The following is a 26,500-nucleotide window of genomic DNA, read 5'->3' on the forward strand; positions in this document are numbered from 1 at the left end:
GGCCAAGAGCTGCAGCAGGGCCGGGGCAGCAGAGCCAGGACCTGCCCAGGGTCCAACCAGCCACTCTGGACTTGCTGCTTTTCCAGACTCGTTATTTTTTATGCCCTCACTCCTTCCCCGCAGTCTGACTCCCTGTTTGTGCTGTCGGCCAGGGTGAGCACCCAGGCACCGCGTCAGCCCCAATTAACCGGGCTGGCAGCGTCACCGCAGTGACCTTTGGGGTGAGGGTTCCTGATGGTGACTCAGTGCAGACAGAGCCGGGGGTGGCGATGCTGTGCCGGGCTCGGGGCTGTCCGGGCGGTGAGCTCAGCCCGCTGCCCGTGCTCGCTCGCACGGTGCCGCCGTGACGGGGAGGGCCTGCCCGGGAGGGGGACACGGAACCGGCCGGCAGCGGCCATCCCATGGCAGGCGAGAAGGAAGTGCCGCCCAGGGCCACTCCTCCTCACCATTTCCTCTCCGGGCTGCTTTCTGTACGGATGAGAGCGGCCACACAGGAGCTGCCGGCCCGTCCGAGGCCGGAGGGGAGAGCCCGTGACCGACACCGCGGGTAACTGCGCTGCCATCGCTCCCTGTCCTGCCCCCAGCCCTCAGGGGCCACCGAGGCACCCCAGGGCTCCTTCCAGCTCCATCCCTGCCACCGCTTTCTGCTCGTCCCCAGTCGCTGCTTTCCACCAAAAGCCGCCTCGGTTTTCCAGGGATGGTTTGGGATGCTCCAGGCACTTCCCCTGCGCTTGCTGTCCTTCCCTTCGCACTTGGCTTCGGGGTCTGGCAACACCTGGGGCTGGGCTGGTGGGTTTGGTGGCGGACAGGCTGTCTGAGGGGAGCTGCTGGCTGTCACCGCTGTCACCCTGTGCCGTGCTCGGCAGGGTGGCCGTGACTCGAACCGCCCTGCTTGGCTTGTTCGCAGCCGGGGCCGCTGCGGTTCGGGATGCCGGGGCCGTGCTGGCCTCTGCCGACATTCCGGGATCCTCCTCCCAGCCTTTGACCTCTTTATCTACAGCTCCCACAGCCAGGGGATGCTTTGTGCCACCTTCCCCACGGAGATGCTCCCTTTGGGATGGAGGGTTTGGCTCCAGCTGGGGATGGGAGATACCAATCTTTAGAATTTCCCGGCCGTTCCCTTTCCCCAGCACCTTTGCTGGGATATCAATCTGTAGAATTTCCCAGCTGTTCCCTTTCCCCAGCACCTTTGCTCGTCCCCAGAGGCTGGGTTTGGTGCAGCCTGCCCAGCCGGGGATGCTTTAACCCGGACCGCGGTTCCCGCTGGCCTCTCCTGCCCCCAGGGCCGTGCCGGGGCTGTCCCCATCCTGCTCCCCTCTCCCAGGCTGCCTCCAGCTGCCCACACAGGCTCCTCTGTTGTGGAAACGCTGTTGTGGTGCTTGCTGCAGTGCAAACACTGCAAGAGCTACAGCAGGAAAGCTGGAGGCTTCCCAGGAGAGCTTCCAAGTGCAAGTTTTCCTGCGGTGTCCAGGCTCAGGACAGAGATCCGCAGTGTTTACACGAGCACTGGGATGCTGCACTCTGAATTCCTGCCTTCTCTTTCCTGTTGTTTTCACCAGATATTAAATTAAGCTGTCAAATTGCACCATTGCTGGCTGGCACAGCCTCCTGCCCAGCCCTGACCCGACCCTGAATGTGCTCTTAGAAACTTCCAGTGCTGTGAAAATACCAGCAGGTATTAGGGACTGAGTCATGGCATTAACAGGGTTATTATATTCATGACTGGACAGATTCCTTGCTCAGGATGGGGTTTTGTCCTTCCACCCTGCCTTGCTCAGCTTGTCTGGAGGGTTGGGCATCCCACACTGGTGGGATGGATGTGCTGGTGGGCTTGTGGGAAGAGGATCTTGAACACTTCCCAGCTGATGAGCATCCCTCACCATTCCCCACAGGGCTTGGGGCTTTCTCCATGGGCATGGCAGTGGGAGAGCAGCTCTGGGCTGTGAGCAGCCACATCACTCTGTGTTTCAGCTGCAGCAGCACCTGGCAGTGTCCATGGGGAGTGCTTGGGGTGTCCTGTGTTTCCCTGCCAGGCCTTGAAGGGAGCCAAAGAAAAAGAGAAAATGTTAAGCAGGTCCTGTTATGACAGGACAAGAGGTTTTAAACTAGAAGAGAGTGGCTTTAGATTAGAGATAAGGAAGTTTCTGAGAATGAGGGTGGCGAGGCCCTGGCAGGGGTGCCCAGGGTGGCTGCCCATGGGCCTTGGAGCAGCCTGGGCTGGTGGGAGGTGTCCCTGCCCGTGGCAGGGCTTTGGAATGAGACGGGCTTTGAAGGTTCCATCCAGCCATAACTATTCCATGATTCTGTGATCCTTCTGTTCTCTAAAACTTCTCCTGTACATTTCCATAGCCTCTGCCCTGGCATTTAACCAACCCTCTCTTCACCTGCAAGGGCTCGGGGCTGAGAAATGTCACCCTGTGCTTGTGGAGATGTTTGTGAGTGCCTGGAGGGTTTTCTGATCCCTGGCTGAGCTCTCGGTGTCCCTGATCCCTTGAGCCCAGGCTGGTCTGAGCTGCAGGGACTGCTTTGGGGACAGCTGTCCCTTTGGGGACAGGCACTGTGTGAGCAAGGTGATGCAGGATGGAGAGGAGCAAGGCTGTGACTGCAGGGGGGTGTGGGGACAGCCCAGAGCTCCCGGTGCCATCCTTTGGGTGGCATGGCAGTGATGGTGGCATCCAGCCCTTCTTCCTTGGTGCTGCCTCCTTGCCAGATCCTGTCTGGCTGGTTTGGCTTTGCACACCAAGCCCTGCACAGGGTCAGGAACTGGGTCAGCAATTAGCACTCGGGGTTAATTGCTGCCAGCACTGGCAGCTCCAGGATGATGGCTGAGCTCACTGGCTGCCCTCACTCGGTCCTGGAATCAGCTTGTGCAGGGATGGGAGTGAAGCTTTGCATTTCAGAGCAGCCAGGACGGGTGTGGGGCTTAGCAAGGGGGCAGAGGGGGCATTTCCAGGGCCCGTGGCTCCCCCACAGCCCCCGGGTGCCCTTGGGCTCGGGGTGACGGAGCCGCTTTGCGCAGGGGAAGTAAAACCTGGTCTAGAGCGTGACTTTGTGCAGGTTGGTGCTTCCTGCTGAGCTGCAGGGAGTTAATAACAAACTTCCCGACCTCCCTGCTCCCTCCAGAGTCGCGGTGCCTTTGGCAAGACCCGGTGTTGATGTTTTAAGGATGGCTGATGAAAGTGGCATTTCCTCACGCTGCCTGTGCTGGGTGTGCTTGGGGCTGGCAGTGCCACAGTGTTGGGGAGAATGAAACAGGAAAGCCTTAAAATGTGATTGTCTGGCAAAAGATTTTGAGAATATGGAAACTGTAAGTGAGATTGAAATGAAAGCAGTTTTAAGATACCTCAGTTACTGAACAACTGGAAAACAATGGTGTGGCCAGCTGAAGGTCATCCCCTTTTGATGGAACAACACCCTCTGCTTGCAGACAGGCCCAAGGGTCAGAGCAGACCCTACAGCTTGGCAGAAGGGGCCCAAAGAGGAGTTTTTAGGGTTTAAAATGTAACACAGTGTGGTAATGTAATGATTCTTATAGGCTGTATGTAAATGCCATAGGATTTGTATCTTGTACTAGATTGGTTAGTGAGAATCAGAATATTCAACACAGAAGAAGATTTATTGTATTGTAATGGGAACCTTGCTCTCTTACCCTTTTATGCTCTTATCCTCTCATCCTCTCTCTCTTTCATCCTCTGTACCACTCTCTTTACTAATCTTTGGGGCCTGCTCCCAGCAGGGCTCTGCACCCAGGCCCTTTGCAATGAACCCCAAGTTCCAAGCCCTGGCTGCAGAGAACTCTTGTCTCTGTCTGTCCTGGCTGTCCTACCCCCCGACACTCCCACACCACAGCAGCAAAGTGTCCCTTGTGTCAGCGCTGTGCAGCCCAGAGGTGTCAGAAAAGTGCCCTCCCACCATGGCACAGCTTCTGCCACCTCCAGCCTGGTGCCAGGCAGGGCCAGGGCAGCACATGGGGCTGCATCCAGCCCTGCAGAGCTGTGCTCTCCCAGGGGTTCCCTGCTGGCTCTGTGCCTCTTGTCACGTCCCTCTGGCCTCTCCTTGTTTGCCAGCTGAGGTTTGTCCATTCAGGTGGTTATCCCAGGATAACCATCCCTGAGCTCTCCTGGGCAGCGCCAGGGTCTCATGTGGCAGCCCCTGGGTCCCTCCTTCATGTCCAGGGGTGTGTGTGGGCACAGAGGGCATGGAGGGACCATGGGGGTGGCAGGGTTGGGGTTCTCTGGGGCTTCTCCTCATCCTTCTCCTTCTCCTTCTCCTTCTCCTTCTCCTTCTCCTTCTCCTTCTCCTTCTCCTTCTCCTTCTCCTTCTCCTTCTCCTTCTCCTTCTCCTTCTCCTTCTCCTTCTCCTTCTCCTTCTCCTTCTCCTTCTCTTCCTCCTCCTCCCTGTCCCTGTCCCTCTCCCACAGCCAGGTGCTGCTGGCAGCTCAGGCACAGCCACACTGGCTCTGTGCAGCCCCTCTGAGCCCTCCCAGCAGGGCAGCTCTCATCTCAGCTCCCTGCCAGGCACATCCATCAGCACAGCCAGGAAAATCCTCCCTGGGAGGTGCCCCCACAGCCACGATGGCAACCACAGCAAGTGACTCCCCCAGCCCCAGAGGTGTCTGTGGGTGGACAGTGACCTCCCACGGGGTGTGTACGTGCCTGGGTGCATGTGCTGGCACAGAGCTGGGGCTCTGTGTCTTCCTTGAGTTTAGCAGTGTAGGGAAAGCTGTGGGCAGCTGTGGTTCAGAGCATGGGTCAGTCTGTCCCGCTGTCCTGTGTCCTTCTTACAGCCGAGCCTTTGGCTTTGGCCCCAGCCAGCTCTGACCTTCCCTTCTGCATCTGAGGCAGGGTTGGGTTTGTGTTTTAATATCAATTTGCATTAATTGACACTGAGGAACCCCTGAGGGAGCTGGGGGTGCTCAGCCTGGAGAAAAGGAGACTCAGGGCTGCCCCCATCACTGCACAGCTCCTGAAAGGTGCCTGTGCTCAGCTGGGGCTGGGCTCTGTCTGCAGCAGCACTGACACAGCCAGAGCACACAGCCTCCAGCTGTGCCAAGGGAAATTCAGGTTGGATAGCAGGGAGAAGTTTTTTACAGAAAGAGTGATAAAGTTGTGGAATGGCTGCCCAGGGAGGTGGTGGAGTCCCCATCCCTGGGTGTGTTTAACAAAGCCTGGATGTGGCACTGGGGGCCCGGGTTGAGTTGAGGGGTTGGGGCTGGGTTGGACTCCATGATCCTGAAGGTCTCTCCCAACCCAGTGATTCTGTGAATTCTGTGAATTCCATCTGTAGTTTTGCACAACTGTCCCATCTTCCAGAAAGTCAGCTTAGATCTGAAAGTCTCTGCCACCTTGCCATTGCTGATTGCTGCAGGTTTCTACCCATTAGAAAGGGGGATATCTGTCTAATTCCACTGTTTTTGGTCCCTTCCTGATATTAGGACAGTTGATTTTACAGAATTCCTTTTCTTTTTAGAAAGAAGATAATGTGATTGGGCTGTAAGAACCAGAAGAGATGGAGGAAGAGCTGCCCTGCTCTGAGGTGGATGAAAAAAGTGTCCTGAGGGATCTGGGGGTGGAGATGCCCTGCATGGAGAGCAATCCCACAGGAGACACATCTGGAGCAGAGGAGGATGCAGGAGAGGTGCCCTGTGCTGAGAGCAGCACAAAAGAGGAGGCTGCAACTGAAGGAATTGTCTTCACTGAGGGCAGCGTGGAAGGAGAGACACAGGGCAGTGCCAGTGATGGGGTAGGGGACATTCCTGGCAGTGCCAGTGATGGGGTAGGGGACATTCCTGGCAGTGCCAGTGACAGGGAAGAGGAGATTCTTGGCAGTGCCAGTGGCAGTGACAGGGAAGGGAACATTCCTGGCAGTGCCAGTGACAGGGAAGGGGACATTCCTGGCAGTGCCAGTGCCAGTGACAGGGAAGAGGACATTCCTGGCAGTGGCAGTGACAGGGAAGGGGACATTCCTGGCAGTGCCAGTGACAGGGAAGAGGAGATTCCTGGCAGTGGCAATGATGGGGTAGGGGACATTCCTGGCAGTGGCTGTGATGGGGTAGGGGACATTCCTGGCAGTGCCAGTGACAGGGAAGGGGACATTTCTGGCAGTGGCAGTGACAGGGAAGAGGAGATTCTTGGCAGTGCCAGTGGCAGTGACAGGGAAGGGAACATTCCTGCCAGTGCCAGTGACAGGGAAGGGGACATTCCTGCCAGTGCCAGTGCCAGTGACAGGGAAGGGGACATTCCTGGAAGCGGCAGTGACAGGGAAGGGGACATTCCTGGCAGTGGCAGTGATGGGGTAGGGGACATTCCTGGCAGTGGCAGTGACAGGGAAGGGGACATTGCCGTCACGGACAGCGATGGGGAAGGGGACATTGCCATCACAGATAGTGACAGGGAAGGGGAAATGCCCTGTGATGCAAAAGAAGAGGCCTCTTGCTGTGAGAGTGACGCAGAGGAAGTGCCAGACGCTGTGATCCCTGCTGCTCCCAAGAAAATCACTTCCATTTCCTCTCCCCTGCGCGCCTTCGTCCGCCTGCGCCGGCGCTACCAGGGCCTGAAGAAAAGCCGGCTGCACTTGGAGCTGCCTCGGGAAAAGTCTGCAGAGTTTGTCCACACCAGGCTGCTCCAGAAGCAGCTGTCCCTGAGCAGAACTTCCCTGTACAGCCCTTCCATGGCCTTCTTTAATCAGTCTGGCTTTGAGAGCTCCCAGTACTTCACCTTTGACACGTCTGTGGAACATTACTCGGTGAAAAAGTGCAGGCGGAAAAAGAGCCGGAGGAAATCCAGGATGGTTCTGTACCCAGATAAAACAAAAAAATACCTCCCAGCAGAGGAGAAGAGCAAGGCAAAGCGCTGCCTCCTCTTGCTCATTGCCATTATGTTCTTCCAGATTCTCAATGCAATAGAGAACCTGGATGATAACCTCCAAAAATACGACCTGGACGGTTTGGAGAAAACCATGCACCGGGAAGTGTTTGGGCAGAAGGTTGCTGTGGAAAGTATTGTGGAATTACTGAAGGACTACCTGGCCACCCATGTCCACAACAAGCCTCTGGTGATCTCTCTGAACGGCCCCACGGGGGTTGGGAAGAGCCACATTGGCTGGGTGCTGGCCAAGCACTTCCGCTCGGTCATGGACAATGACTTTGTGCTGCAGTACTTTGTGATGCACCACTGCCCCAGCGGGGTGGCTCCCCTCACCTGTGCAATAGACCTGTCCAAGAAGATTGCTGACATGGTTACCAGAGCTGAAATAGAGGAGAAGACTCCGCTGTTTATTCTGGATGAGGTGGAGCTCATGTCCCCCGTCCTGCTGGACACTCTCAGCCGATTCTTTGAACCCAATCAAACCAACGAGTTCCTCAATGCCATCTACATTTTAATCAGCAATCTGGGAGGTGATGAAATCACAAAGTTCATTACCCAGAATGCATCCACTGAGCTCCTGCACCAGCAAAGGGGAGCTGAAGAGCTGCTGAGCATCATCCAGCCAGTGCTGGCCAGGGTGCACCCTCTGTGGAAGGCTGCAGACATCATCCCCTTCGTCCTCCTGGAGAAGGCTCACGTCATAAACTGCTTCCTGGAGCAGATGAGGAGAGAGGGGCTCTATCCCGACCAGAAACACATTGAAAATTTGGCAAATCAGCTCAGTTACTACACTACAGGGGACAAGCAGTACTCCAGCATGGGCTGCAAGCAGGTTGTGGCCAAAGTCAACCTCCTGTAGGGATTTACTGCGGAGACCAAGCCCTGCTCTGGGGGTTTGCAGAGTTCTGTGCTCATGAGGAGTTTGTCTCACCAGGCTGGGCTCAAGGTGTCCTTCCTCAGCCCTGGTCCAGGCAAAGGGGTGGCAGCCTGGACAAGCTGGTCCCTGTTCTCCTCCAGAGCTTCAATTTTTTCTGATGTTCTGTGGAAAAGGAAGGGCAAAGAAGCCGGAGCCACCTCCCAGTCAGTGCAAGACTCTTCATTCCTCATTCTCATTTGGGATTCTTGTCATTAAGGAGTTTTGAGGTGGCATCAAAAACTGCAGGACATAAATAGGGTGGAACAGTCCCTGGGCCACTGCCCCTGCAGAATTTGTCACCTCCTGTGTCTCACTCTCTCCAGGCTCACAGCTCTTTGCTTCCCTTGGTCCTGGCTGGGGTGTGCAGGGCAGGGGCAGGGCTGGAGCCCTGGCCTGGGACAGTTTGTGGCTCCTGCCCCCAGATGTGCAGGCTGCCCTCCCCAGCTCCTGCATGACCACATCCTCAGAACACTTCTTGGACCTGTTCCTGAGCTGTTGCTCTTCTGAGCTCATCCCTGAGCTCACCTTTGGCACCTGCAGTGAGATTTCTGCCCTGCAGGTGTGTTTGGGCTCGCCTCAAAGGCCGCTCAGCTGTGCCAGATGGTGCAGAAATAACTCTGGATTGTTTCAGGTCTGCTGGTGACACCTCATCCTCAGAGCTCTTCTGCTTTTTGCCTCTGGGGACACTGTGGGCAGGCATTGTCTGGAAAGCCCAAAGCAGCAATGGATGGATACTGAGCAACACACACTGGAAAAGACAGTTTGGGCTGATGGAGTGGGGATCAGGGCTTGTTCCCAGTCCTGAGAGGCCAAGGAGAGGCTTTGCCATTGAACCCCAGGTGAGCTGTGGCCTGGGAGCAGCTTGGGAAGAGCACACAGCCATGTTTTGAGCAAAACTGAGCAGATATTTATGGCATTGTTTTCTCAGGTTGTGGTTTTGTACAAGATTTCTACAGCTTGCTGTGAATTCCCAGACAAGAAACCCTGTGGATGTTTGCACTGGGGTTTTGATTCACCTCTCTGTAATTGTTGGTCTCCAAAGACTCTGTCACATATTCCAGCTTCCAGAGCTATTGTCAGGAATAAACCCAAACTATCCTGAATAAAAGAATTGAAAATACATTTCTTTCATTTGACTGAAATTTGGATTTCCTCCAGAATTTCCTTTCTGGAGCCATGTACCCCTGGTAAACCCAATCCCAACCTTACACAGTGCAGCAGTGCCACAAGCTGGGAGCTGCACAGCTCCTCCATCCAAGCCACCTCCTAAATCCATGTGTCCTCAAAAACCAACGTGTGGGAGCTGGGTTCCACAGCTCAGAGAGCTTAACTTAAGCAGTAAGCTGAGCTTGCTGCTAAGGCATTTGGGATGCTTTTATCCTGGATGAGAAACAGCTCAGGGACCAGGATTCCCCTCCTCCTCCAGCTGGGAGAGGGGCAGATGTTGGTTCTGATTGTCTCAACAATGTTTTGTTTATAAAAGGGAGTTTGGTTGTGCCAGAAGTCCCTGGGTTTTCCTCCACCCCAGCCATCACCTTGTGCAAAAGGGGAGGGTGGCTTTAAGTGGAGCTGAGCACCTCAGAGTTTGTTTCCACCCCTCTGAATCAGGGCTCCTGGCCATTCCCTGAGCCTGAGTTTTCCTGGGTGCTCTGAGCACCTTGAAGCCCTGCTGGAGCCTTTGTGTCTCGCAAATTCCTCTCAGTGCACAGAGCTGGGGCTCAGGTTCCTCATCCCTCATCCCTCAGCTCTGCAGGCTCTGGTCAGACAGCACAGGAGTCCCCAGGCTGTGGAGAGGACTTTTCCTGCCAGAAGATAAAATGCAGGACTCAAATCCCAGCTCAAATGGCTCTCTAGGTTGTCCCAAAGGCTTCCTCAGGTGGCAAAAGCTCTCCCTGAGTCAGGACACATCTGTGTGGTGCTGGAGCAGTGGTTTGGGGCAGGCTGCTCCCTCCCTGCTGCACACCCTGGGTCTGATCCCAGTTCAGCAGCACTGGGGTGGCTGTCACTGCTGCCTGGGACACTGCAGGTGCTCTGCGCCCCAGAGCCACACTGGGCTTTGGCCAAGTTGCCTTTTGCGTTTGCCCTGGGGAAGGTGCAGGGTGATTCCAACAGCTCTGTAGTGGGGAGGGAGCTGTCACTGCCCAGGAGAGCAGGGATGAGGGAGAGGGGTAGGAGGGGATAGGAAATAATTCATGTTTTGAGAGCTCAGACTGTGACCCACTGGCCACTCTGGGCTGCAGCTTTCCCAGGGCAGGTTCAGGACAGGGGTTCTGTGGGCAGGAGCTCCAAGTGCCCTGGTGTGTGAGTTTGGGAGGGTTTGTTTTGTCTCATACAGTGGTTATGGACTGCTCTCACCGGGCAGGAGCTGGGCTGGGGTTCCCAGGACTCCCCTGGGAATGGATGTGCCCTGTGCCTCTCCATGGATGTGGCCCAGCTCCAGCCACAGGAAGGTGGGTGGGTGCATGTTCTGCAGGAGCTCTGGAGAACTTCAGCTGCCTCAGAGAAAAGAGCTTTGGATTGAAATATTCCTTAAAAGGACCTAATCTCCAGTAGCCTCCCTTCATCAAAGCCTGTCTGAGGCTGCCTCCAGAGGTGGGTGCACCTGGTGGGGCCAGCCTGGCTGCCAGGCTGAGTCCTGCAGGATTTCCCTCCCCTTGGGAAGGTGTGATGGCCCAGGAGCAGAGATCTGTCACACAGCATCACTCCAGCCCTGCTGGGCCTGCCTGTCCCTGAGCTCCCTGGGTGCTGCCAGGGCTGTGTGCCCACCCTGCAGGACCTTGTCCTCTCTCCTGAGGCCTCTGCCCATCCCTGAGCATCTCTGATGTTGGCCCAGGGCACCTGAACCGTGTTTGCACACAGAGGGGTGCAGAGGGATCCCATCTCCACGTGCAGCAGTGATTTGTCCCTGTGTTAGGGCAAGGAAAAGCTGCTGCCAGTCCCTGCAAGGGATTTGTTGCTTTTCCAGCTCCCGTGGTTGTCACTGAACAGGTGAGGTGCCACCAGGAAAGCAGATTTTGGTCCCAGGGATGGCGGGCTGCAGCAGAGGAGACAAGAGCAAGCACAGCCCAGGCAGGTCAGGCTGCAGCTCCTGCCAGCGTGCAGAGGGAATTTCTGCAGTGGCTTCTGAGACCTTGCAGGCCTGGAGTGAGCCCTAGAAAGGTGCAAGGAGGACAAGCACCCCCTCTTCTTGGGAAGGAGGAGGAGGGACAGGGAAATGCAGGAGTGAATGCATTACCTGTGAGCATCCTGGAGAGATGGGAGGAATTACATCCAAGGTTTTTCAAAAACAGATGTAACCATAGAATGTGGTTTCTTCTTCTCACGGGATATTCAGAGAGTAGCTGTTAATAGTTACTGGGATGAACTGGAAAGAGTTTTCCAGAGCTGGGGAAATGGAATATTCCATAAATGGTGGGAGAGCAGAGTCAGACAGAGACAGACATGGTTTGTCTGCCCATGGAATTTGGAGGGGAAGGGGAGCTGAGAGGCACCCAAACACTGCAGGAGACAAGCCTGGGATGGAAATCATAAACTGGGGGAAAGGTCTGAAAGAAGGTGCTGCAGAGGAGGGTGTGAGTGAGCAAATGCACGTTCCAGGGTGGGGAGGGTGAAGGGCTGGAAGGAAAACAAGCCTGGGGGCATCGCAGCACTCACCCTCCACAGGAGGGATAACACCCCGGGGCCAGAACGGCAAACATCCCATTCAAATGTATAAATAGGTGTGCTGCATATGCAAGGGGTGAAGTAATGCCGGGCCACGCTGCAGCAGTGTGGCACCATATTTGGGCACCTCTGGGCAGGAGGGAGGGAGGGAGAGCTGGGTGCTGTGCCCCCCCAGCATCCTACCGGGAACCAGAGAGCAGGTTGGGGAGAAGTTCCAGGTTGTCCTGGTCTAGGGCAAACTAGGGAGAAAACCTCCAAAGGGGCCCCTCCAGAAAGCAAACCCACATGGCTTCTCCCCCCAAACGGTTTGGGAAGGATTCCTTGGAGACAAGTGGAAAGAACCTGTTTGTTTAACAGGCACAGCACCCCCAGCACACAGAATGAACAATACCAGCTGACACCACTCTGTCACTGCTCTAAAAAAGATGACAAATTCAGAAAGTCTCTCTTGGGGGTGGTCGCTCTGTTCTCAGTCCCTCCTGTGCTGGGGCAGCTGCTGCAGCCACAAGGTGCAAACTCTCGGTGTTCCCAGGGCCCAGTCCAAAGCAGGTCTGAGTGATTTCAAAAGAGGGAAAGGAGAAACAGTCCAGGGAAAATTCAGATTGCTTAGCTAAACTAACTAATGAGCAGAAGCAAAAAGCAAGAGCAAAGCAAAAAGCAAAAGCAGCACCATGCACTGCCCTGTCTGTGTGTCCCGCCAGCCATGGGGGAGTGGCTGATAAGAAACCAGAACAAAACATTCACTCTTCAGAGCCAGTCTTGAAGGCACAGAACAGATATCCAGCATACACAGAACACATGGATGGGGATACAAGCATCATAATGCCACCCTAGGACACAGGTGAAGCGCGATAAAAGCTTTCAAACATGCAAAACACGGACAGAAAAGAGACAGTGGTGCTCGGTTCTCCCAGCCCTCCCTGGGCAGGGTGTGGAGCTGGCCCTGGAGAGAGAGGTTTATGTAAAACTTTGGGGAAATTGCTGCAGCTGTGGAAGTGCAGCTAATTTTCCTAACACTTACAACTACCCTTTTAACCCCTTTTACAATATAATAACCAAACTAACACTACAGGTTTAATGATCTATCAACTATTTTACAACAGTTTTTAACTTATTTTTAACAGTGGCACTGAGGGTGGTTTGGGCAGAGACAGAGCTCTGCTCAGGGCTCTCAGGAGCTCCCACTCTGCCTGTTCTGTGTCTCCCCTCCAGCTGGAGCTCCCCCCTGCCCAGCCCTGAGCTGCACCAGTGTAACATCATTCCTCTGTAAGAGATGTGCTCAGCTCCTAAAACATCTGCATTGGGTGCAAAGTTTCGGGCAGCTGCATCTGAGAGCTGCCAGGGTGGTGAGATCAGTGCTCAGATGGGTTGGTTCCAGGTGGGATGGGTGGGAGGGAAAGCAGCCAGCACTGAAACCTGAGTGTGCAGATTCATGATGTCATGAACTAATCTGGAAAGTCCTTTGCTTCCCCTTGACACTTTCTCCTCATCAATTCAGTTTATTGGTGTATATTAGGTGTTATTTCAGGGTCTTTATGCAGAGCTGCCTCAGGGGGCTTGGAGCCACCCCCAGATGTGCCTGCAGGAGGAGCAGCCCTGCCCAGCTCAGTTTGTGCTCTCCAGTTGCAGATGTGGAGCTGGTGGTCCCTCCCTGGGCAGGGTGGGATGTGACATCAGCTCTGGAGGTCACAGCAGAGCCCTCACAGCTCCCTGCAGGACACAAACAGTCCAGGATCTCCCGTGGATGCTAATTTGAGTTTTGTGCTTCCTGTGATGTCTTATCAGTTGATCCCTCAGGCTGGAATTCAGCTGCTCTAATTTTGGTAACCTGAGGAAGCCTGAGTAAGTCTGCCTGGGATTTCCCCATCCCTGCCTGCTGCAAAAAGCCTGTCCAGGAACCCAGGCCTGGGAAAAGATCACCTGGAAAACCTCCCCTGAGGTGAGTGGACATTTTTGTGGCCAGCAAGAGATATGTGAAAGAATGTAAAGCATTAATTGCAGCCAAACTTTTTGTTTTCACCTCTACCTTGCTCCTATCGAATGTTCCTCACTGTCCAAAAGCTCTCCCTCAAACCAGACCCATGTGGTATCTTCCCTGTTCTGAGTGAAAAAAAAAAAAAAGTTAAAAAAAATTCCAAATCCTGCAAAAAGACATTCCCAGAACTCATGGTTTCCAGGCTGAAACCAGGGGCTCCTGTGTTGCACTCCCACCCAGCCATGTCCAGCTGCCAGGCTCTCCAAGGCTGGGGCTGCAGGGGTTTGTGCCCTCTCAGCTGGCACCACCTGGTGTTTTTATCTGTGCTTTTCCTCACACATCAAACCAACTGCCCAGCTCTTCCTGAGGTGATTTCATGTGGAATCAAAGTCCCTGAGCCTTGCTCTGCCTTCTCTGAGGGCCTGCACCTCCCTGGGTGCCTTGGAAAGTCACCTCTGCGCTTCTCTTTCCAGGCTAAGCTGCTCCTTGTCTTCAAGGTTGTTGCTGCTCTGCCCAAGTGAAGAAGTGCCTTGGGTGACCTCCAGCTGTTGTGGATGATGGAATGAGCATTTCTGCCCCTTCCTGCAGATCCTGCAGCTCAGACAGCACAAACAGCTCTGCATTCCTGGGAGCCTCGAGGTCAGAACACGATGCTGAGCGCTGCAGAACTCCCTGGCCTGACGTGACCTGGTGTCCTCAGCTCCATCTGTGCGTGGCCTCTGTCACTTCCAGCACTCCTTGGTGCTTCCTTCTGCCAAACACCCAGCACTCCCAGCTCTGAGTGCTGCTCCCAATGCAGCCACAGCTCTGTTTTTGTCTTTGGTGAAAAGCACTGAGGTCTCTGGGTGAGAAAGGGTGGATGAAATTCAAAGCTTTCCATCCAGCTCAACGGGTGTTTCTGTTTCTCCTTGCTCCTGGTGGGCAGATCTGCTGCCTGCAGGGCTGATTCATCTCCTCACCTGAGGAGGATGCAGTGACCTGCATGGACAAGCTCAGCTGGGAGTTATAAATACATCCCTGAGTTACACTGGCATGGCAGGAGTGGGTAACGGGGTGGAAATAGGAACAGGATTTGTCCCTGCAGGTCACCCCCCTCTTCCTGGGGCTGCCTCTGAGGCTGGGTCTGTACTTGCCTCCCTCCAGCTGGGAGTTGGGCAATGCTGGGAGATGGATTAGGGAGAGAGGGGTGGAACTTCACTGGAAACCTCTACGTGATGATCAGCAGTGATGCCACTGGTGCCAGAGCTGGAGGCACCCCCTGGTGCCAAACCAAACCAAACCAAACCTGGGTGCTGCAGGAGCTGTCTGGTGACTGCACCAGGGTGACACAGCCCAGGGGATGGGACAGCTGGAACAAGCTGATTTGATCTGTCTTCCTCCTTGGATATGATCCTGATTGAAATAAAGAGAGATGAGTGTAAGAGCAAATCTTAGGGTTTCATCTTTAACATCCACCCAACGCCCAGGTGATATTTGGGGCAGTGCCTGTGGCACTTTCTCCTGGCCTGAAGCCCCATGGTGGGAGGATGTGACCAATCCCCAGCCTGAGTCACTCAGTGCAGGGCCCAGGCTGGGTCTGCGGGCTCAGACACCACAGGCACAGAAGCAGCAATGCACATGAGTTATTCCTTCATTGTGAGCTTCTTTTAAACCACTTTTAATGTGCCCTGGTGCTGCCTGACAATGCTTCACCTGTCCAGACAGGGGTGGGCAGTGCCATGGTCACTGAGAGCAGTGCTTGTCACCAGGGCTGAGGGATGGGATGAGCCACTGCACCCCACTCCAAGCAGACTGTGACCTCTGAGGCTGCCTGGGCCGATTCTTTACATCTTAGGAGCTGCCTTACCATGAGTGGGGGATTTTGGAAGCAGCAGTTGTTTTCTCCCAGCCCTCTGGACTTTGCCTTGTAGAGGAAAGGGAGAAAAAGATTACAAAAAACCACTAAAGTGTTGTCTGTGAGCCCTGGCTGTGCCTCAGGTTTGAGCACTCACCTGGGCAGCACCAGGCAGAGCCCTGAGGAAGGATTTTTCAGCAATTGCCTTGAGGGGAGCCCCAGGCTCCAGCTCCAGGACTGGATGGGGATTGGGGGTGATGGCAAAAGCCACCAGCAGTACTGCCATGTGGAATTAATGTCCTGGGTGGCACATTCCTACAAAAGGGGTCCCATGTACTGCAGTCACAGTGTCAGTTATTTTATTTTGGCCTGAGTTTCCATGAAATAAGCCTGAAGAGTGAGAGTTCTGCTGCAGGTGACACAGGGGTGATTTACAGGGAGCGCAGGGTTTGTGCCTTGTGACCCAAAGCCAGCATCATTTTGGTCTTCCCAGAAGCAGAAAGCAAGAAATGTTAGGGAGCCCAAAGGGCAAGAGGAGATGTCAAAGAATAGTTGTTAAATTGTCAAAAGATAGTTTTAAAATTGGAATTTTTGCCCTTTGCTGCTTTGTGATGGCTTAAGGCTGCCTAAAAAGACCTGGGAATGATCAAGCTCTATTTATCTGATCTGGTGGAAGGTGTCTCTGCCCACAGCAGTGAGGTTGGAACCAGATCTTTAGGGCCCATTCCAACCCATACCATTCCAGGATTTTATGATTCTGTTGTTTGATTTTGCAGTAGCCATCCAGAGATGATTGCCCAGGGTCTTTTTACAGAAATCCATCATTCCCTCCTCTCAAGGTGGCCCACAATGACCAGGACACAGGAAGTTTGCAGCTGAGTCTTCCAAACTCATGACAAAGACCTGAGAGATCTTTTGCCCTTTCCAGCAGGTTTGTGGGCACTCAGCCCTTTCAGGCTCTGTTTAGTCATTACAAGGCACAAAGAATCTGAATGTGAGTGCTGGTTTTTTCCTTTTCTGGGCATATCTGAGCTGGAGCTTGCCAGAGCAAGTGCTGAGGTTGCTCATTTTTCTGGGGCAGAGTGCTGAGATCGCACAGGGTCAGGACAGAAGCTGCAGTCTCCCCTCTCCATCCCTCCAGCTCAAGGCTGGGGTTGCTGCTGGATGGGGTGGGAAGGCAGGGACAGCACAGCCACCCTCAGATTCTGTTCTTTACAGCAAATACATGCATTTCAATGAAGGACACACTCCCAAAAGCACTGAAACGTCTCGAGGCAAAGCCTTGTGGTAGACAGCGGTAATAGAGGAGGAGAAAACTTGGATGTGCCCTCAGAGTGCTGTGAGCAGAGTGCCCCTGGGCAGATGCTGGGCTGATAGGGGCTGCTGGGGTACGCACATTCCTGAGCGATTTCCGAGCCCGCTGAGCTCCTCCCATCACACTTCACTCATCAAAGTGAGTATTTATAGCACAGGTAGAGCAGGGGAGAGTCAAACAGGAGCTCCCTAGAAAGATGCATAAATCACTCCAAGAGTTCAGCTCTGGGGCTCTGCATTTTTTGCTTTAATGAGAGTGAATAAAAACTCTGATGGTATTATTAATATTTCTTAATATTATTTCAGCAATCTGGTTTTTGCATTTAGAAACTCTTTGAGTTATTTCCACAGAGTTCTCCCAGCTCTCAGATCTACACCTGCAGACTGCTAAGGACATGCTGCCTTACACCAGAGAAAACATTTTCTCCAGCACAGATCTGCTGAAAAACAATTCAGAAAATCTGTCTGGGCCAGTCTTTGCTGCCCAGGCTGTCAGGAGACCTTCAGGCATCTCCACAAAGCGCAGGAAAGCCAGGAAGGTGCTGTACCCAGCCCACGTGAGGAAATACTTGCCACGTGAAAAGAAAGATCCAGTCAAGCGGTGGCTGCTCCTCTGTGCTGGCATCATCCTCATCCAGGTGTTAATTGAGGCTCCTGAGCAGGAGAGGCCGCCTGGGGGGCAGAGCCCTGCTGAGAAACTGCCCTGGGCAGCAGCAGCATCACCTCAGAGAGCTGCTGGGCTGGCACAGAACTGCTCCAGAGAGCATCCAGGTACTGCAGGAACCATCTCAGAGAGCATCAAGCTACTGCAGAACACCCAGCTCCTGCAGAACCAACTCAGAGAGGACTGAGCTACTGCAGAACCATCTCAGAGAGCATTGAGCTACTGCAGAACACCCAGCTCCTGCAGGAACCATCTCAGAGAGCACCCAGCTGCTGCAGGAACCATCTCAGAGAGCACTGAGCTCCTGCAGGAACCATCTCAGAGAGCACCCAGATACTGCAGAACACCCAGCTCCTGCAGGAACTATCTCAGCACTCAGCTGTTGCAGGAACCATCTCAGAGAGCACCCAAATTCTGCAGGAACCATCTCAGAGAGCACTGAGCTCCTGCAGAACCATCTCAGAGAGCACTGAGCTCCTGCAGGAACCATCTCAGCACTGAGCTCCTGCAGGAACCATCTCAGAGAGCACCCAAATTCTGCAGGAACCATCTCAGAGAGCACCCAGCTACTGCAGAAACCCATCTCCCCTGCAGCTCCAGGGCACCAGGCACAGCTGCTGTGCCACAGTGAGCCTGGAGCCATCCCAATGCTGCCTGCAGGGCCAGCTCCTCCTGGGCACAGCTGCCCTGGCCCTGTACACTGGCTGTGAGCTCCTGAACATCATCTCTGGGCTCCTGCACATGGGCTGGTGGCTCCTGCAGCCCTCCCAGGGACACTGTGACTCTGCTCGGTGCCACAGGCCAGCAGTGGCCACCAGAGGTGTTGATGAAAGCCCAGCAGCAAGAGCTGGGCAGTTTTTCCTGCTGATTTGGTGGTGACTGTGATTAGAGACTGTGGTTTCCACCAGCTGCAGGAATTAGAGTTACCCTCCTAGCTGTGTTTGGGCTGTGCTGACCTGCCTGTCACTGCTGCATGACCTGTATTTTCATGTTGTAATTTGGTGTCAGCTGTCAGGAGTTAAAACAGAGTAGCTGAGCTCTCAAACAGAGAGCAAAGCTCCCCTGCACTGTTCTGCCTCGGTAACACTAAGAATAAACTGCTAAATTCTGATTTTAAGAGTGTTTTTTACAATGTAGATTTTAAAATTAAGATTTTCTGGCCATCCTAGGGAAATAAATCTGTCCAAGCAGGAAGGACAGTGGGGTGGGAGCCATGGCATGGCCTGGACTGAGGCACTGGGAGAGATCCATCAGCCTGGGGTGGATGTTATGGCTCTAGTTGGGGAGATGGGGCAGCACATGAGCCCAACACTGGGAGAAACCTGGGAGATCCCTAAAACCCTGGACATGCTGAGAAAAAGGGTTGATGGAGGGGTGGTTGAACTAGAAATGACCAGTGGTTCCCTTCTCACCCAGTTCCACCATTTATTCCTGTGTTGGGCAGGGGGTTCTGGGTGGTTCTATGCACAAAACACGGGATTGTCCCAGTTCCAGGGCAGTGCAGGTGTGGGGTTTTGGGGAGACAGGGATGATCTGTGGGAGCTGCACAGCAAGGGCAGCTCAGGCTGGGGCAGCTGCCTCAGGAGTGAAGAAATCTGGGAAAAGAGAGGGAGCCAGGAGTGAAGCAATCTGGCTCAGGAGCTGCTCCTCGGGGCTCCTTGCAGGAAATGCAGAGGGCAGGATTTCCAGGGGATGGTAATTTCAGCTGGGCTGTGTTATCAGACAGCCCCTGGGGCTGGGATTCAGCTGCCTTAATTTGGGCATCCTGAGCAAAGGCTGAGTGAGGCCTCCTGGGATTTCCCCAGCCCAGGCTCTGGGAAGAGGCTGCCTGGGGAAAGGCCCATGAAACCCCTTCTCCCAGCCATGCCAGACTCATGTCTGCCATGTATCAGGGCTTCCCCATGAAATTCATCCCCAAACACACCAGGTTATGTCTGTGCAGCCCAAGCTTTGCCCTCCAGCTCTCCAGCCCAACCATCCACTCTGCAGAACAGCTCCAAACCTCTGCCAGGTTGCTCAGAGCTGTGTCCAGCCCAGCTCTTAAAATCCCCAAGCATGGAATCTCACCACCTCCCTGGCCAATCTCTTACACTTGCCTGGGATTCAATTCCAATTGATTCCACACCACATGGTGACAGAGCTGGTGGGCCTCACCCAGCTGTTCACTGAGCAGTGTCCCAGAGAGCAGGTGTTTTCTTGGGAACAAGCAGTTATTTCCTCAGGTCTGGATAAAACCTCAGGACTCAGAGGTTTTGTGGTGCCCCACAGCAGGCAGGTGTGAGCCAGGGATGGAGGAAAATGGTGGCACAGGCAGTGATTGCACAGGAGGGGTGGCAAAGCTGAATGCAGCACTGCAAGGAGAGCAGGGGGCTGCAGCAGCCCATGGTGAACAAAGAGACCTGTTTGCCTAAAAAAACCCCCAAACAAACAAAAACAAACAAACAGAAACACTCACCAAACCCCCCAAAAATAACCCCCCAAAACCCCCCCAAAAAACCAAACCAAACCAAAAAAAAAAAAAACCAAAACCCCACCCCAAAAAACCAACCAAACAAAAAAAGAACACAACAACAAAAAACAAAAAACAAAAAACAAAAAAAAAAAAAAAAAAAAACAAAAAACAAAAAAAAAAAAAAAACCAAAAAAACCCGAAAACCTCCCAAAAAATTCTACTGGGGAAAAAAAATAAAAGCCAAGGCACTATCTGGATTAAGGAGCAGCTGGTACACAACTTTTGCAAGTGGTGATTCAGGATAAGCCCTTTAGAGGATCTCCTTTGTGTAATGAGGGGAGAACGCACAAACACAAGGAAGGATTGTGAAGTTTTGTAAAATTCAGAATATATAAATGATGTTGGAAATAGGAAGAACTTTTAGCAATGGCGCTGGTGTTGAGGTCTCTCAAAGGCAAGGTCTTTCCCCAAGCCTAGCACATGCAGAAGCATCACGAGAGGGCAGCAGAGACAGAGCTGAGCAGGACAGGCAGGCAGTGCCGGCAGGGCTCCAGACACCCAATCTGAACTGCCATGGCTCAGGTACAAAGCATTGCTGAGGATGCTGCAGAGGAAACCAGAATCTGTCAAAATAAATGAGTGTGCTGGGGCATAACTCAGCAGAATAGACACAGATCCCTTAAACAGAACATCCCCCATCCCTGGGTTCCATAGGTGGGAGGTTTTATTGTTCAAACATGGTGAGATGGTGAGCTGGGGTAAAGCACAGGCTGCCTTCACCAGCTGCCAGACACTGAGAGCTGAACAAAACCTCCAAAAATATATTTCAGACCTGGGAACTTGGATGAGCTCCACAGAATGGCACTGACTGAAATTACAGTCAGTCTACTGCATGAAGTCTGGTGGTTCCTGTCATGGCCAGCCCCTCCTGGCTGTTACATCTCTGTTTGCCACAAGATTTGCTTTGGGCAGGGTGCAGCAGGGCCAGGACAGCTCGGGTGAGGGCAGGAGTGAAGGAGCTGCTAGGGACTCACATCCCTGTCCACAGCTCCGTGCTGGCAGTGAGCCCAGCCCAGCCCAGCCCAGCCCGGCCCTGCCGCAGCTTCTCCCAGGCCTGTGCATAACCAAGGCCATTCAGAGACATTTCCCAGCTCCAGCTGAGTGCACATCCAAAGCCAGGAGGCTTTGGGATCCATGGGATGCCCTGGAAGGATGAGGCACCTGTGCTGCGCCCCGCACGGCAAAGCCCTGTATCCAAACAGGCTCTGTGGCAGGGACATGCCAGGACTCATTCCCAGCCCTGCTCAAGGCTTTGGCTCCTGTCCCTTCTCTGTGGGGGAAGCCCTTTGTACCCCAGTGGCCTCCACTCCCACATGGGCTCAAAACTTGTTTCCCTCCTTCCTCCTCTCCAGAGCTCCCAGTTCCCTGTTCTGTGCTCCAGAGCGTTTCCAATCGGTGCCACAGCCCCTTCTTTCCTCACACATCCCCTCCCTCCAACCTTTTTCCTGGTCTCCTTAGGCCATCTCAGACCCCTCATCCTGCTGCCAGAGCCCCCCAGTCCTGGGCACAGAGATCTTGGCTCCAGCACATGTCCCTGCTGGTAAAACCCCTTGGCCTTTAAGCAAACGGCATCCAGATGTGTGCTGGGAGCAGCCCTGGGACATTCCCACCTGGAGCCACCCCTGGGGAGGGTGAGGGAAGCAATACCCCAAAGCCAGGCCAGGGACCATTCTGGGAGATTGCCATTACATGTGATCACCTTTGTGACCCAGCAGTGTCCCCACGAGTGGCTTAATTTAGAACTAAAGATGTGTCCTACGCTGGAGATCCTAATATTGGCTTAGATTTGATATAAAGAAAAATTTGTTCTTCTCTGAAAGGATGGTCAGGGATTCAGACTTGCTGCCCAGAGCTGATGTCACCATCCTTGTTCAAAAAATGTGTAGGTGTGGTACTTGGGGACATAGTTTAGTGGTGAGCACAGTGGTGCTGGGTTAATGGTTGATTTTGGAGGGGTTTTCCACCCTTGATGTTTGTATGATTCTGTGCAGCAGCCCAGAGTTGCTCCTAAAGGGGCACCTTGCTCCATATCTCACTAATACTACAACAGGAACCCCTGAATGCCCCCATGCCCATCCAGACTGGACCTGGAGCTGCTCAGCAGTTTTTCCCAGGGAGATGTGAGAAGATTTTTCACACCCTCATTAGCAGAGGAAGCTCTGAGGCAGCTTCTTGACTCTCCATCAAACATAGGAGCCAGTTCCCTTCCCCTCCTGCCACACAAGGGCACCAGAGCTGCTCCCTGTGGGTGTGTGCCATGGGAATTACAAACACAGCTGCTTTCCTCAGGGGTGTGTTTCACACCCTGGCTCACTCCCAGCTGCACTGCTGATGTCTCAGGAGCATCATGGAGAACATATTAAAGTTTTTCTTCATTGCTTTGCCTCACCTAGATATTACATGCTGCTCTACTCCCTTGCACAGCTGGCTGTCTGAAAGGGGAGGCTGAAAATGCTGCTGTAAATAAGGCTTAGAGAGGAGACAACAGCCAGGGGAAATGATAAGAATGCAATAAATCAATGAGCAACCCAGTGAAGCCATTGCAGGGTCTGTGCCTCTCTTTGCCTCGTAGCAGCAAAGAGCTACTTGACAAACTTAAAAGCTATAGTATTGAAAACTGGTTTGTGTACACATATATAGCAAAAAAGGAGTTTAAATTCTTTATGGGAGACAGAAAGTTTGGTTGTTATGACCACAAGATTACCTGAAAACCCAGGGTTTCTGCTTCCAGGAGCAAAACAATGTTCTTTAATGTTATTTGCTATCAAATAGTACCCTCAAAAAGTCCACCTACTCTACACCCAGAAGGTGTGTAGCTCCATCCAGCTGTTTGCTGGCCTAATGCTTTGGCTCTGTTTTCACCTGGTGTACTGGAAACCTCTGAGCACACCTATTCCCCAGTAACTGGAATTTCCTTCCTTCCCCTTCTCCTGCTTGGGAGAATTTCCCTCTGCTTCTGCTCGCTTTGGTTTGTTCTTGGCCACATGTCTGGACAGCTCCAGGGAAGGGCCCATCTCCCCTGGCAGCAGCACAGAAAGAGGATGGCACCCCAAAATTTGATGAGAGGCTGCTGTAATGGAGGCCCTGGTCATCCTCAGGGGCGACCACCAGCATGTGCCAGTGCTGGCCAACAACACCAAGAGCCACCATGGCTTTGGTGATGGGACCCTTGTGGGTGTGGTGGTCACCTGGGCTGGGTGGCAGGGACTGGGCACCAAAGGGGACTCAGGGACAGAGCAGTGACCTGAGGTATAGGGGGAAGAGGGAGACATGGCAGGGCTGAAAATAAAGGAAATAACCTGGGAATGTGACAGGGGACACAGCACAGCCCTGGGGCAGGGGTGGTGACCTGGGAACATGGAGGCACACAGGGGCCACAGATCAGCCCTGAGACACCTGGGATGCAGCAGGGCCCTGGGAAATGTGGGGACACAGAGTGACAGTGAGGCACATGGAGGCACACATGGAGGGGGACATGAAGGAGCCGTGAGGCACAAGGGGGGCAGTGAGGCACACGGGGGGACAGTGAGGCATATGAGGGGACAGTGAGGCGCATGGGGGGACAGTAAGGCACATGAGGGGACAGTGATGCACACGGGGGGACAGTGATGTACATGAGGGGACAGTGATGCACATAAGGGGATAGTGAGGCACATGAGGGGACAGTGAGGGGGGACAGCCATCCCACAGGGTGCACAGGGGCGTGAGCGCACAGCCGTGATGCACAGGGCACATGGAGGGACTGCGATGCACAAGGACCATGGATGCACAACCCCAGTGCTTGGGGGACCTGAAAGGACTCTGATGGACAGGGGATATGGCTGCACAGCCCTGGGACACAGGGGACATGGAAGGACTCCAACACACAGGGGACATGGGCGCTCAGCCATGGAGCACAGGGGACGTGGAAGGACTCTGGGGCACAGGGGACGTATGGGTGCTCAGCCCTGAGACACAGGGGACATTGAAGGACTTTGATGCACAGGGGACGTGGTTGCTCAGTCCTTCAGCACAGGGCACATGGGTGGCAGTGCTGGTAGTTCACAGTCCTGGCACTCGGGGGACCTGGAGGGACGCTGATGCACAAGGGAGATGAAAGGACTGTGATGCATAAGGCACACACGGGGGCCCAGCCCGGCGCTCGGGGGACACGGAAGGGCTCCAAGGCCCAAGGCACCGGCGGCTGCCCGGCCCGGCCCCGCCACGCTCCCGCCCCGCTGTCCCGTTGCCGTAGCGACGCCTCCCGGCGGCCCCGGCCCGGCGCGGCCGCTTTAAGAGCGCGGCGCCCGCGGCCGCCCCCGCCTGCCCGCCCGCCCGCCGGAAGGGGCCGCGAGCCCGCGCCGCCACCGCCCGGCCTGCCCTGCCCCAGGTAAGCGCCGGGGCCGCCCCGCCCTGCCCGGCTCCCAGCCCGGCTCCCGGCCCGGCTCCCCGCGGGACCGAGCGGGGGCGGCGCGGCCGCTGCGGTCCCGCCGCGGTCGGAGCGCGGGGCCGCCCCCGGGGCGCCGCTCTCTGGCGCCCCGCGGGGCTCCCGGTGTGCCGAGGGTGCCGCGGAGCCGCTGCGGGGCTCGGTGGGTGCCGGGCGGTGTCCCCGCTGGGCCGGGAGAGGCCGGGCCGGGCTCCCGGGGTGCCCCGGGCTGTGGGCGGCCGCGCCGGGCTCGGTCCCCGCGGAGCCCCCGAGGCTGTGGGGGCGCTGCCCGGGACCGCGCGGGGCTCGGGCGGGGATGTGCCCGGGAGCCCCGCGAAGAAAAGCGAGTGCTGGGCTTTGTTCGGCCTCTCCGCCCCGGCCGGGGGCTCCCGGCGGGGTGCGGGTCCCCCGGGCCGCTCCGGCCCTTCCCGCCCGGGCCGGTGCCGCTGCCCCGCCGGCGGTGCTGGGCTGTGCGCGGTGCGATGGAACCGCGGTGCGGGCGGGTTTGTTCGGCTCGGCTCCCGCGATCTGGCTCTGCCTCGCAACTTTGGGAGTTGGGCACTCGTGCTGCCTCATGGCTCGTTTGCCTGGGGTTTTTCTCCCTGTGAAAAAAGAGCTTTCCATATTTCTTTTCCTTAAGCAGACCTCTGTGTGAAAACTTTGGTTTAAAAATTTTATTGTAGCCTTTGTTGGTTTATGCCACTGCTTGTTCGTTGGTGTGTTTCCCCATCCATTTTTTTTGTGTTGGATGTGCTGCTCCTTTGGCTCCTCTGCCTTCTAAATACTCTTTAATGGAGCGGTAAGATGGGGAAAAGATAAAATATGAGAATCCGGTACTGTTTTGTGTCAGCTTCTCTAATTGAAATGTTGTAAGCCAAAGGGGGAAGAAAAGAAAAAGTGATCAAGTGGAGATCAGGGCACTTTGCTTTGTTGGAGGCAGAGAGGAAAAACTTAAGAGGGAATGACTGAGATTTTGTTTCACTTTATTTCTCTTCTTTTGAGGCTGAAAGATAAACAAGCATTTTGAAATGCTTTGGTTTAAAATGCCGAGCTCTTCATTTTCTCTTCAGCTGACTCCATTAAAAAAAAAAATCTTTAAAAAAAAAGTAGAAGCAGCTCTGTAGTTGTGGAGCCAGCAGCAGTGGTGTGTGTGGGCAGAGGCCTTGCTGCTCTTCCATCAGCCGTCCCTGCCTTGTCTCTGAGGACTATAAAATTAGAAAGGCTCCGATGTCCATTCAGTCTGATGTCTGGGTAATGTGGGCTGTGGAAATCAAGAGGAGTTCTCTGTGAATTAACTGCTGTGCTGCCCGTGGCTTGCTCAGCCTGTGGGTTCTGGCCTCTGGTGTATAATTAGGAAAGTAATTGTATTTTAAGAAGCCCTAAATCTATTATCCAGGTGTGTGCTTCTCCCCTGGGCAGGTATCAGGTGGTGTGAGCTTTCTTTTGCTGCGAGCAAATGATCTCTATCCTTCTGATGGTCACAAGCTGCAGTCTGACATTTGCAGTGTCTTAGAACCACTGAGTTTGAGTTGGAAAGGATCTTTGAATCTTTTCTAGTCCAACCCTCCTGCAGTGAGTAGGAATATATTCAACAGTCCCAGGTTGCTCCAAGCCCCATCCAGCCTGGCCTTGGACAATTCCAGGGGTGGGGCAGCCACAGCTTCTCTGGGCACTCTGTGCCAGGGCCTCCCCACCCTCATTTCAAAAAACCTGCTTTCTCATATCTAATGTACATTAGAAGCTTTACCCCTTATCCCACTTAACTTAAAAACTTTAAAACTTCCAAGAGCGAGACTTGAGGCTTCCTGTGCTCTTCCTCCCCTGGAAATGGCCCAGGTCATCTCCTCCTTGCCCAGAGCTGTCTCCTTACCTGTCCTAGGAGTTCTTGCCTTTCCAATTCCAGTCAGTGTCCAGGAAAGCTTTTATTTGCTGCATCTTTCCTGAATTTGCTTTATGTGCACACTGAGAAGCCTGGCCCTGGAGAGCACAGGTCTGTGGTGAGGGATGGAGAGCCAAGAACAACTCCAACTGGCTGTAATTGAAAACTGTCAGCTCTGCAGCGAAGGAGGATGTTCAGAGCATGTGGCTCCTCGGATAACACCGAGTGGAGAATTGGATCACCAGTTCTAAAGAAAGCCAGAATGCCCAAATCCTGGGGAGTTCTGTTGGGGAGCTCAAAGGTGAGATGTCAGAGGGCTCTGGATGGATTTCCTTCAGAGTGTTGTCCTTCTGCACCATCTGCTGTGGTTGCTGTTCTGGAGATGTCCTAAAGTGACTTAAAACATCCAAGCCATGGTGTCTTGGAGAAGTCTGCTCGTTCTAGGTGTCTTGCCCTTCCTTCCCTTCAAGGT

The 26,500-nt window shown here is 54.3% G+C and overlaps 2 protein-coding genes across 3 annotated transcripts in view; both read left to right on the forward strand.

Moving 5' to 3' along the window:
* Positions 1-463: 463 nt before the first annotated feature.
* TOR4A (torsin family 4 member A) lies at positions 464-8,902 on the forward strand. Its single transcript, XM_059486656.1, has 2 exons — positions 464-547; positions 5,470-8,902. The coding sequence occupies exon 2, from the start codon at positions 5,509-5,511 to the stop codon at positions 7,723-7,725; it is 2,217 nt and encodes a 738-aa protein (XP_059342639.1). The 5' UTR covers positions 464-547; positions 5,470-5,508; the 3' UTR covers positions 7,726-8,902.
* A 15,161-nt stretch (positions 8,903-24,063) lies between these two features.
* LOC132082312 (discoidin domain-containing receptor 2-like) overlaps positions 24,064-26,500 on the forward strand; it is a 64,313-nt gene continuing 61,876 nt past the window's right edge. For both annotated transcript variants that reach the window (XM_059486537.1, XM_059486535.1), the window contains exon 1: positions 24,064-24,113. The gene's annotated coding sequence lies outside the window, so the exon portion shown is untranslated. The remainder of the gene's footprint in view (positions 24,114-26,500) is intronic.

Source organism: Ammospiza nelsoni, chromosome 20 (assembly GCF_027579445.1).
Source record: "Ammospiza nelsoni isolate bAmmNel1 chromosome 20, bAmmNel1.pri, whole genome shotgun sequence".
NCBI lineage: Eukaryota > Metazoa > Chordata > Aves > Passeriformes > Passerellidae > Ammospiza > Ammospiza nelsoni.